Raw genomic sequence first — 12,829 nt, 5'->3', positions numbered from 1 at the left:
AAGGTTTGAATACCCTGGCTCTGTTGACATCCATCTCTCTCAAAACATCATGACATGCCTCTTTCTTCCCTAAAATCAGAAGAGGAAAGAGCCCTTGGGAAAGGTTTCTTCAAAGTAAAGGTATCTTATGAGCTTTTACATCTCACCAACAGTGGTAGTTTTAGGTAGGTTAAGCTTGGTAATTCACCATAGAAAGGCTCACCCATTAAATACCAAGCAGTGCAAGAGTTATTTTTCTAGCAACCTATAGATGGGAAGAAGGATGTCCATACCTGTATGGATGGTGAACTGGAGCTCCTCTTGAGGCACAAAACTGATTCAATAGCTGAGCAGTTTTTCTTTAATGACTGGTTTACCCAGTCAAGCTTAGCTTGGAGTTGGGAAGCATCTCTGATATGTGTTTTCTGAGAAGAATTTCTTTGGGAAGGCTGGCCCAAAGATTTCTTTGTGCTGGACTGAGAAAAGCCTGTCATGCAAAAGAAGTCTAACTCATTATTAGGGTGATGGGTCATGAAGAAACAACACAGGTGTGATGAAGATGAACCAGAAAACACATGAATCTCCAGGAGTAGCAAAATTGTGGGGATCAGTGTGCTTTGTAAGACTTTGTAAGTCAGCAGGGCCATTTATAAATTCTTTAATATGTCTTTACAGCAAGGGTAGAGAACCTTTAGCCCTTCACACATTTAGAATTGCAACCCCTTCCCATTGACCATGTTGGATTCAGTTTATGAGAGTTGTAGGCTAGAATATTGAGAGTGAAAAATCTCCCCCCCCTTCCTTTAGAACAGCTGACTGTTTTGATAGACTACTTCTTTGCTTACAATTCCTTTTCTATGGTGGCAATCCATTACTATCCCAAAGAAAGACCTCTGTGTCCTGAGGAATTGTTTAGCAGTGATTCTTTTCTTCAGAAGTAATAATAATCCTTCTTATATGGTTTGTGTAGGGCAGTGATATCATGGAGCAAACGGGTACCATTAGAATATAAGCTGTCATCATGTTGGTGTTTTACATATATAAGTCCCCTTATGTGTGCAACTGTACTTTTTTGAACAATTGATAGCATCTGTGTTCAGTAGAAACTATAAAAACAGAGTTATGCATGTGGTGACATAGTGCATCATCACACATCAACTGTATAGTTGCACTTCTGACCATGTGCAATTCTGTAACAAATTGGCATAGCACAACTGAAGTGTAACTGTGAGCGTAAAGTTCTGCTATGCCTTTTTCATTTAAGATCTCATTTTCAGGGCTGGATCAAGACTTAGGTATGTCTTACTGGAGCTGGCTAAAGAGAACTTTCTGCCTGCCCTCCCTTACTCCCCACAGTAGCCTCTATATTCATCCAAAAATGCTACAGAGAGGGCTGAGGAATGTGGTTGGATAGAACAGTCTGTGATGTGAAGCTCTCAGAAAATCAGGCAGAGGCATCTTTGATGAGTAGACTTATGCTTGTGAAAGGTTGTTTCCATCTGATTTTGGGGGATCTCATTTTTCTGCACATCTCAGTTTAGTTCAACTGGAAGGGTCCCTGATCCTCTCTGTAGCAATTGAGGGAAGGGAGAGTCCTTTTCCGCTGGCCGAGTTTCATATGTCTAAATCTAGATCCAACTTGTTATTTTATTTATCTGTTAAAATTATAAGCAGACATTCCTCCAAGGAGCTGAGAGGGACATATATGATTCTCCGCCCACCTGCCCCCCCCCCCCCGCCGCTGCCCCATTTTTATCCCCACAACAAGTGTGTGCAGCAGGTTAGACTGAGAGGCAGTTACTGGCTGAAGATTATCCCATGAGCCTTATGGCTGAGCAAGGGATTTGAAACCAGGCTTTCTCAGTCTTAGTCTAACATTACATCACACTAGCTCTGTTCTATGTGGCAATGTAACATGCTGACATTTATAGCTGGTTACTGGTTACACACTTGGAGAGATCCACCAAAGCAGTATCAGACGAATTCTAGATAAGAGAAAATGCTGCTCCTTAGAGCATAGCAATGTTTGTGCAACAAACTAGTGGCCTCAGCAGCAGTCCTGACCTCCGTCTTTAGAGGAAGGAGCCAGATGTGCAGCTCACTAGGAAATGGCTTGGCAAGGCAGTGGGTGGAGAAGATGAAAGGGCAATGGCAGATGTATTTCTATGTATTCTATGTATGTATGTATTTTAGGAGCCCTGGTGGCGCAGTGGTTAAATGCCTGTACTGCAGCCATTCACTCAAAACCACAAGGTTGCGAGTTCAAGACCAGCAAAAGGGCCCAAGCTCGACTCAGGCTTGCATCCTTCCGAGGTCGCTAAAATGAGTACCCAGACTGTTGGGGGCAAATTAGCTTACTTGCTAATTAGCTTACTTGCTGTTCACTGCTATGATCTTTGGAATAGCGGTATATAAATAAAACAAATTATATTATTATTATTATGAATCAACTTCCTAATCACCTTATTCCTAAGAAGGGAAGGTATCTAAGAAGATACCAGAAGCCCTCTGTTCTTGTTCACATTAAACATACCTTTTTGTCTTTGCTGAATCATGTGTTTGCCTGTGTTAGTAGCTACATCAACCGTAGTGGCAGAAACTTCCTTTAGATTTTTGCTTAGATGGTCCTGTTGAAATTGATAAAGAATGAAAACCCATAATGATGGAAACATTTGTTTATCTGATGCTACTGAATTGCATTTGACAAATTCTAATAAAGAAAATGAGTTTGTTATATTACATTATCATCACTACACCATCCATGTAAATTAGAACTAAGTAAAGCAATATTAATGGAAACAATAACAATAACAATGAATAATCCTATTCACTATGTATCATAGTTTATGAAATTACACCAGATGAAAGGGAGATCAGGGTAAACAGTGAAAGAAGCATGTGTGAGTCTCAAAAGTGCTACAAAATCCCTTTGCATACTGATTTTCCAGACTAACTTGGCCATGTCTTTGAATTCTACCACTGTATTTAATATGACTTGAGCATCCACAGTTTGGTATCCATAGGGAGCCCTGGAACCAAACCTTAACAGATACTAAGGGCCCATTGTAATTGTTTCCTATTCAGATTTATGATCAAAGTACCATTGTCATTATTGTAAATGTCCCTGAAACCAACTCTAAAATCCAGCCAGCCACACTGAGAGATGGGATTCTGCAGCACTAGTTGGCAGAGTGCTTTAGGATGCTGCTGCCAGCATGCTGAAGATGTGTGGTATGACTGCACAAGAACCACTTGTGATGTTGCCCTGCTGGTCACTGGGAGGAGGGGGATGGGTGTGTCATCCTTTAGTACCCTGCTTGCCAACACCATAGAACTCTGTCTTTTGTTGCAGCTGGCTGTAAATTAGTTTTGGGGATCAGATCACAGCCATAATGTCATGGTTGCATATCTGATGCAGGACCTTGGCCAAGAAATTCAAGTAGTAAATTCCACTTAATTTTTTGTCTGAATTGTACTTTTGGTATCTCGAAAACATGATAATTTTACGCATAGCAAATTAGAAATTAGATATTTTGTGCTCCTATAGTAACAAATTGACTTTATTAATCAATACAGAGTATTAATGTCATATGTTCTGAGTTCTTTAAACCCCCCCCCCCCGGCCTTAATTGTTTTGAGAAACCTCTCTACTCTAGCTAGGTTACCTAATGATGAGAAAGCTGGGAGGTGCAGTTTGACAACATCAGTAGTCTGTATAATTCCCACTACTGGCCAATCATTAATCGAAATCGGAGTAAATCTATTGAAGCAATAAGATTTACATATGTGTTGATTTATCGTTCTTATTAATCTACTTTAGTTGGGACTAGCAATTGGATTTAGCTCAGTAGGGTCATGAATCATAATACAAACCTATTACCATTCTAATTGAACCACTTAATTAACATGCTGTCATACCTTGTTTGGTTTTGTAACTTTGCTCTCCATCTCTTCACCAGATTTAAATTCAAAGCTGTTTTCTTTCTTTAGTTTGCTGCTCTCTTCCATTTCATATCCTTCTAAAATGGGAACTCTCCCCTTTGAAAGCTGCTCATCTATTCTCCTGTTCAGTTCTTCCTTTGTCAGGTTGATTCTTTGTGTCAAGGTATCACCTGGTTTTCTTGTACATGCTGGGCAGCTAGCAGATTTCCAAGATGGGAAGTGAAAATAGCAGTGGGGGAGATGGGCAGGGATGCAGCTAGTGCCAGCACACTTGACATTGGGGGCATCATGCCAATGCATCCAGTCTAAATGATTCTGCCTGCAAGGTCCTGAAGCTCTGTAACCAGGTGGCACAACATAAGGATAATCTGGACACTGTTCCACTAACATTTCTCTGGCTGTTAAGGGCATCTGAAGCTCAAGGACGATGCGTTCTCTCAGAGGATGTGGGATCTTCACAGTGTTATCTGCAGACACTTTTTTAGTCTGACCATTCCAGAAATTAACTAGCACTTTGCTGTTTTTAAAGACTATAAACAAAAATACACCGGGGGGGGGGGGAAACAACACTTTAGAAGCAAGAAAGATTAATGCTATTGCTTGCCTACATCTGTGCCTCACCTGCATGTGACAAGGCACCTTGGAAAAGTTATTTTGGACTATTACTCCCAGCATTCTCCAGCTAACATGGAAGTATAGTCCAAAAAGATTAACTATTCCATGCTGTGGTCCATGTGGAAATATTAGCTGACCAAGGCTGAAGTTCTGTTGGTCACTGATATCCACATAAGTCACTATTGACTGGGTGCAATGGCAGCAAGAGGACAGTAGTGAGGTCTTCAGTATCAGGAGAACTGCTTGAGAACTAGCAAGGCAGCTTTATCTCCTGATGGAAAAAGCTTTTGCTGTGGTCAACGTCACCATTACAGCACCCATGGCTCCTTCTCCTCTTTCCTGATCCTGCCACCTTCATAGCCTCTAATCTTCTTCAGGGTACTTACATCAACAAATGGGCTCTTGACCAGGGGTGGGCAACTGTGCAGATCCTAGGAGCCATTTTTGCCATCTTACTCTCCCTCCCCAAGTAGGCTGCACCATTGTATTTTGGTGTTCCTGAAATGATACAATGTCACTTCTGCCTGCCATTTTGGCCAATTTTCTAAATTTGTGTTTTGGAGATGTTTGGCAGGTGCAGGAAGCAGACTGCAGCAGGTTTGGACACATTTGGGTGGTTTTGGGGCAAAGAATCACTCAAAAATCAGTTTTAAAAAATAAATTGGAAGGGAGTTGGGGGATTTTTGGGAGCTTCAGGAGTCACATTTAGGGACTCAAGGACTGCACTTTGCTAATACTTGATCCTGACTAAGGTTTGCCTCTGAAGCTCTTTCAGAGCACTAGAACGTTTCAAGAATTTTCAATAGGATGTGGGGCAGTTCTAAACCAGTTATACTGAAAATGATCTGTGGAAGGGTGCTGGTCTGTGAGTGATCAGCTTCCAGTTCAAATTGATTTTCCAGGAAACTATGTAAATAAGATAGTAATACTTCCCTTTGCTTGGGGGGAAATGGCTACTTTGTTACAAGACAAGGCATTGATCTAAACACACTATATCTAACCAGGCAAAATAATGTATCACTAGCATTATTTTGCCTTTCTAGTATGAATTTTAAAAAAGTGGTGTGGATCCTAGGGTTGTACGCATAAGGGACAAAATAACCAGTACCTGAATGAGATGATTCAGTCTCTACAACCTGGAGGATAATGCCTGGGCCATACCGTTGGCTTTTCTTCTCCCACTGAGCTAGGACCCCATCTCCTGGAGCTAATGGCTGCCATCTGGCATCTTCATAATCAATAATATCATAGAGGGGTGTTTCTTGCATTTGGGACTGAGCTCTGCCCTTCCGTGGCCATTGAGGTCGTTCAAACTTAATCAGAACTTGTTCTCTAGAGCCCTAAAAGATTGAACCAGTAATCTTGTTAGGCAAATGTGATGGTAGCCAGCTAAAAATCATCCATCCATCATTTCCTGCTTTTTGAAGCACAGTAATCCAATATTCAAAATAGCATGCATTTAGAATATATATACTGGTTTTCCACTGTAGGTTACCAATCAGTTTACATTAAAAAGTAAAAAGTAGATTAAGAAAATAAAACAGGAGAAGGCAACTTTAGTAGGTACAGGGGCCAGTTTTCTGACTCTGGGGCCTTCCAGGGGCTGTATGGATCACTAGAAATCTGGAAGTGGCTGGAAGTCCACCTTTCTGTGAACATGCCAGCCACAGATGCTGGCAAAACATCAGGAATAAACTCTTCCAAAACACAGCCACATAGCCCGACCCCCCTCCCCCCAAAAAAAACTATAGTCGACCTATGCTTTTGTTTTAAAAAAGTGAAAACTAATGTTAACTAATACAAGGTAAAATCAGGTAAATAAACTGACCTTTACCATTTGGACAATATGACCTGGATAATAATATCCATCAATCTGTTTTCTAGCTAGGACTCTGATTCCCCTTGGCAAGTTGTGAATCTCTGAGGACCAATTCTTTGAATCTTCCTGCATGGAGCTGCCCAAAAATACATCAGGAAAATCTGGACTCCATGTGCCCAATGGAAATCTGTGGACATAGAAAAAGAACATGTGCTCTTTTCTTTTTTTTTAAAAAAAATCATTTCCTCCATTATTCCAAGATTAGCAAAATAAAATATTCACCTAAAACTCATGGGAAATGTGGTGGCATACAGGGGGGGGGGGGGCACATACTGTGGTGGCCCACTCTGAGTGCAAGTGTGAAGAGGGTGCATTGTTCATGAAGCCAAGAGAAATGGGAAAGAGAGCAGTTGGGCTCAGCTGGTGATGTGGCATTCAGTCTGCCTCAAAGGAAGATTCAAGCCCAGGGAGGGCAAAGTGCAACCCCCTCCCAAGCCATGGAACCTCCTTTGCAAAGTTGAGAGATCCTCTTTACTTGAAATAGCCAGCATTGCTTGCCACACCTTGGCACAAAGCAACCAAGATTATCCCACACCTTCCACTTCATTGTTGTAGTTCCTGCTTAACTTCCTTGCTGCTGCTCAGTCCCCAGAAGCCATCTTATTGGTCCTTCCAAATACAGTACTCCACTCTTCCTTCAGTTCCCTCTTGCTTGAATCCCTACTTTAAATCCTCTTTGCTCAGCCACCTTCATCAGATCCTAAATTAAATCCTCCTTGTTCAACCCATCCCTATTTTAAATCCTCTTTGTTCAACCCCTTCCAACAGATCATGCATTAAATCCACTTTGCTCAACCCCACCGAACAGATCTTGCAAATATAAGAGGGTGGTGATAATGAGTGGAAATCTGCTATTTTTTGATACTTGCTTTGAACTTTGTGTGTGTGTATCCTTAAAAAAGGGAATATAGAGTTTTCAAGGACTAAGAGGCAGTACAGACCGGCACTTTGTGCAGGTCTGACTGCGTGCTAAGGCTGAACTAGGGCGGAGCATGCTCACGCTCCCAGCCCTAGTTCCACCACCTGGGCGCCATCCTGGCGTGCGGCTGTACACACAGGGCACGCCATGATGACGTTCCTCGGGCGGAGCGTCCAAACGGGGTGTTAAAAATTATCCATATGGGCTGCTAAATATGCTAGCTATAACACTGGTGCAGTGTATGGTATGGCCCTTGAGAAGTTGTTGGACTGCAACCCACAGTGGTTCTTATCAACTTCAGTGGTGGATGATGATGGCATTTGCAATCCAACATCTGTAGGGCCTATCCCTGATTTAAAAGATTTATGCTCTTTAAACTTACTGTGTTTTGCAGTCCCCAGTCAGCCAAAGGGTGGAGTGCTGCTTGCTAATACAAACAGAACAGTGAATGCCTGCAGTACAACCAGGGTTATCCTAGAAAGGTTTGGAGAAATAAAAGCATTACAGAGGATTTCAAATTTCATATCTTTCAATACTTATACTAGTAGGACTTCCACACATTTTGGGCCTTTCCAGCAATTTCCTTCACTGGTTTGGTTCATAAACACATAAGCATCTCTTTAGTGAAATAACACACTTGTATGTGTAAATGAGCCTTCATAGCTCTCTGGAGGCAGAAGATGAATGTGACAAAGGCAGATTTTTCAATGCAGTCAGCTCTGGCTAATCAAGGGTGACTCATACAATAGTGAAAAATCAAATTATGTACATGTATATGTGTGACCCACCCCTTAGATTCAGTCTTGGCACCATTTACTGTTACTTATCTAGAGCTTGGAAAACTTCTTTTCTGAATTACTACTTTCAGAATTCCCCAGCCAGCAGAGCCAGCAGCTGGGAGATTCTGGGAGTGGTATTTCAAAAAAGGTCATTTCTCTAGGCTCTGTACCTACCTCATCTGAAGCCTCATTGGGGCTGAGGCTGAGGGACTGAAAGGAACCACCAGACTCCTTGGCTACTTTCTCCAATATTTTTTGTGAACTGTCTTTCCTCTCTTCTCCACCTTCTAACACATAGACAGTATGAACAGGGTGGGCTTGCTCGGTGTCCTTAAAGAGCCTACATAGTTCCTCCACTGTGCCCTCAGGCAGCTCACTAGTGAACAGATATACTGCTTGGCAGGTAGGATCCTCCAGGGCTGCTGCCACAGCATTCAAGATGTTGGCCGTGCTGCTAATCTGAAGGGCTCTGACCCAGGCAGCTGCTTCAGTCACAGTGGTGAGGGAACAAGCCACCAAGCGATTCTGCCATTTTAACACCTGCAGAAGAAATGATGGGATTACTTACAATAGACAACCAAATCCAGAGTACAAGCTTCTGAAAGAATGCAGATTTCAATGACTTTAATATTATATCAGATCTTGTAGCACCTTTGAGACTACCGGTAATTGAAAGAAGTTGGTAGCTTACTGTAGACCTGAACCTACTTCCTCAGATGCATGTTTTTGTTAATTAAGGTATGCCTATCGTTGCTGGAAAAATCCACTTCTCCCCCCACCCCAGTTTCTTCTTCCCCCCCTGAGCACGCGTGTCATCACTTCTTTGACCAGTTTTAAAACTGAGCTGAAGCCCATCCTGTTCAGGGAAGCGTTCCCAGGCATTGTGTGATTATTTATCAGCCATTTGATTTGATATTGGATATCAAATATCAAACATTGGCAGGTTTCATTTTTATCTATTTTATTATTTGTATGTACAGCGCTGTGTAAATCTACAGTGCTATATAAATAAACTATAATAACAATACTACTACTACTAATAATAATAAGGAAGTTGGCAAAGTTTAGAAAGAGCAGGAAGGCATGGGGGCCGTTGGCAGAAAATTTCTGCTAACTAAAAGCCCTAGCAGTTTGAACTCAATGGTAATGAAAAATGTTTCTTGCAGGTGATTGCAATTCTAACTTGAAACAGTAATCACCTGCAAGTCTATTTCGGTGACAGCTCGCTCTTGCTCCAGAACAGTCTACCCCAATCCAGCGACCTCCAGATAAATCAGGGGTGGGCAAAGTGCAACTCATGGACAATGTCTGGCTCTTGAGACACCTAGGCTGTAGCCCTAGAAGCCCTCAAAAGTCTTTCAAAGTCCCCAGGACCTCAAATAAAATGGGGGGGGGGGAGGTTTCAATTGAAAACCAGACCAAAGCCCACCAAACTGCTTCCCAGTTGCTTCCCACAACCACTCCTAAACCTCCAAAACCCCGGAAAAAAGAAAATAATTGGCCCAAAGTCAGCCAAAGTGGTGGCTGGAAGTGACATTTGGTTTGCAGAAATGTGATGATGTGGATGGACAGGCATAAGTCAGAGTGGCCCCCTTCCTCTGCAGTTGCCCACCCTGAGATATACTGACTATGACTTCCAATATCCTAGGATGATATGAGTTGCATTTGTGCACATCTGAAGGACGAACAGTTGGAAAAGGCTCCTTCTTCTAAAATTACTTAGGTCCAAAACACACTGCAGAAATAATCCAGGTTGAAACTGCTTAAACTGCCTTAGTTCAATATTTTGGGGTTCTGGAACCTGCATTTTGTGAGACATTTAGCCTTCCCTGTCAGAGAACTCTGTTGCCACAATAAACTACAGTTCCCAGAATCCCTAGCATTGAGCCAGGGCATTTAAAACTGTCTCGAAGTGGATAATTTTGGCAGTATGTTTTGGATCATAGCTCTTAGAACTTGGATTGTTACTTCTTAAAAAGAATTGATTACTTTAGTCATTACTCTGAATACCCAACAGGTAATTGCTGCTATTATTATTATTATTATTATTATTATTATTAAACTTTATTTCTATAGCGCTGTAATTATACACAGCGCTGTACAAAGTCGGTAAAATTAGGAGTAAATAAAAGCCTGCCCAAGGCGTACATTCTAAGATAATAACAATTAAAAGAGGAATAGATAAAATTACCATATAGAAAGGAAAAAACAGATTAAAAACATCAAATATCAAACAAATCACATCACATCAAATAAAGGTAACTCATAGAGTTATTAATTAAAAAGAAGTTACACCTTTGAAAAATACAGGTTGAGTATCTCTTATTCGGAAATCTGGAATCTGGAATACTCCAAAATTCAAAATTGCCCACCTGGGTAGCTGAGATTTCCTTTCTGATGGTTCAGTGTACACAAACTTTGTTTCATGAACAAAATTATTTTAAAATATTGTGTGTAAAATTACCTTCAAGTTATGTGCATAAGGTGTATATGAAACATACATGAATTTCAAAAAGTAATGAGTTACCAAATTAACTTATATTTTTTATTTTGTAACTCTGATAGTTCTTTACTAGTTTTTAATTACCTTTCCAGAGAAACTGATGACATTGAACATGGAGTCCAGCAGTTTGTTGGGCAATGAAAAGAGAGTCTTTATGAGAACTTCTTTCAGGATGCATAGCTTGGAGGGGTTACTTTCAGAGGCGCAGATCACGAAAGCCACATTCTGTTCGTGAATGTCAGCCACAGGTATGGCACCATGACAGTGATGGGACATTTCAGAGACTTTTTTCCTGTGCTAGAAATAACAATAAAAACAATAATTAAAATTTCAATGACAAACTACCAAAGTACACAAAGAATGGTTAGCCCATGAATTTCACAGGGTTTTCTTAAGCAAGGAATACTCAAAAGTGGTTTGCTATTGCTTTCCTTTGAAATATATATGTTATGTATGTCAAGTCATTTCTGACTTACGGCAACCCTAAGGCAACTGTATCATGCCTGGCCTGAAGTAGGGGTGCATGGGGGCTGAGCGCTGACATGCTCAGCAACCCTACCTTGCATCCTGGCTGCCATCATTGCATGTACCCATCCATACACATGATGATGATGGCTGCGCGGCGCAGTACCCAAACAGCGCTGTGCCATGCGGACATCATTATTGCACACGAGTGCGCCAATGGTGCCCCATGTGCAGCGTATTGGAGGCCATAGTGTTTGGTTGCTCCATCCGGGTCAGAAAGGGGCAGCATTTTGCCACCCCTTTCTGCCCATCTGTATAGCTGCAAAGACATTTAGACTTCTCTGTCAGAGTGTTCTGGTGCCACAACAAAGTACTGTACAGTTCCATGAATCCCATATCATGGAGCCATGGCAGTTAAAGTGGTGTAAAACTGGATTATTTCTGCAGAGTGGATGCAGCCTCAGTCTATATTTTATCTCAGTGCTCCTACACTGCAGAAATAATGCAGTGTGACACCAATTTAAGTGCTGTAGCTCCATCCTAGTGAATGCTGGGATCCCTCGTTGGAGGTCTTTAAGCAGAGGCTGGATGGGGATGCTTTGATTGAGAGTTCCTGCATGGCAGAATGGGGTTGGACTGGATGGCCCTTGCAGTCTCTTCCAACTCTATGATTCTATGTAGTTTCACAAGGTCTTTCATCCTTCTCTGCTAAAGAGGGCTGGTGGTCCACCAAACTACAGATCCCAGGATTATGTAGGATAGAGCTGTTGCAATAATAATAATAATAATAATAATAATTAACATTAATATATAGAGTGCTGTAAAGTTTGCACAGCACTTTACACAGTAAGGGTCAAATAAAATAAGGAAGGGGTAAAAAAAGAAAGAAAGAAGAAAAACCTGCCAAGTGGTGTATAATCTAAAATGACGACATTACGCGATTAAAGTATCTCTAAAATAATACTAACTAGCATACGATAAAAACCAACCAACAAACAAACAAACAAAGTAAGCATCAGATTAACAACCAGTAACTTGGAATGCCTCCCTAAACAAGGCTGCATCTAGACTGGAGAAATAACCCAGTTTGGCTCCGCTTTAACTCTTTCTGGCTCAAGGCTATGGAATTCTGGGAGTTGGAGCCCCACGATAAATTCCAACTCCCAGAATTCAATAGCCCTGAGCCAGAAAGAGTTAAGGCAGTGCCAAACCGGATCATTTCTCCAGTGTGGATGCAGCGCAAGAGTGTCTTAAACTGTACATTATTTCTACAGTGTAGATGCGTCCACACACCCCATGATCCCCATCTCTCTCAGGGTGCATCTACACTGTAGAAATGATGCAGTTTGACACCGCTTTAAGTGTTGTAGCTCCATCCCATGGAATCCTGGGATTTGTAGTTTCACAAGGTCTCGTAGCCTTTCTCTGCCAAACTACAGTAGGATGGAGCCATGGACAATGTAACAGGTCCGTCAAGCTGCATTATTTCAGCCTCCAGGCACTTGGTCTGGCCCATTCCTCCCACTCACCTGAGCCCCCTAAGCGACTGAAGTCCTCCAGCCCGGTTGCTAGGCAACCAAGCACCGCAGACGGAACCATTATGAATGGGGGGAGGAGGGAGCAGCTGTGGGTCTTTTCACTGCGCCGTAAAACAAAACGAAAACAATTAAAATTCTGTGTTTCCTCTGAGTCCAGCAGGTTCTTTGTGAAGCGGGAGAAAACTGCAGCTACACACAATACACCCCCTC

The 12,829-nt window shown here is 41.8% G+C and overlaps 1 protein-coding gene across 3 annotated transcripts in view; it reads right to left on the bottom strand.

Moving 5' to 3' along the window:
• Positions 1–12,829, bottom strand: part of LOC149311778 (uncharacterized) — a 21,536-nt gene extending 8,707 nt beyond the window's left edge. Inside the window, exons 1-9 of one of the 3 annotated variants that reach the window (XM_089527892.1) lie at positions 12,611–12,829; positions 10,701–10,913; positions 8,288–8,653; positions 7,717–7,808; positions 6,365–6,542; positions 5,645–5,876; positions 3,898–4,451; positions 2,513–2,606; positions 273–466 (exon numbers count right to left, since the gene is read on the bottom strand). In XM_089527892.1, the coding sequence (XP_089384018.1) occupies positions 273–466; positions 2,513–2,606; positions 3,898–4,451; positions 5,645–5,876; positions 6,365–6,542; positions 7,717–7,808; positions 8,288–8,653; positions 10,701–10,892 (1,902 nt within the window). In that variant the 5' untranslated portion in view covers positions 10,893–10,913; positions 12,611–12,829. Of the gene's footprint in view, positions 1–272; positions 467–2,512; positions 2,607–3,897; positions 4,452–5,644; positions 5,877–6,364; positions 6,543–7,716; positions 7,809–8,287; positions 8,654–10,700; positions 10,914–12,374; positions 12,386–12,610 lie in introns of those variants that run through there. The other 2 variants (XM_089527894.1, XM_089527893.1) reach the window with 2 other exon arrangements.

The sequence above is a fragment of the Sceloporus occidentalis genome, unplaced genomic scaffold (genome assembly GCF_023333645.1).
Source record: "Sceloporus occidentalis isolate IW3139 unplaced genomic scaffold, rSceOcc1.0.p SCAF_5, whole genome shotgun sequence".
NCBI classification, from domain to species: domain Eukaryota; kingdom Metazoa; phylum Chordata; class Lepidosauria; order Squamata; family Phrynosomatidae; genus Sceloporus; species Sceloporus occidentalis.
Note: the sequence above shows the minus strand (reverse complement) of the source record. Positions and strands in the feature narration are given on the sequence as shown.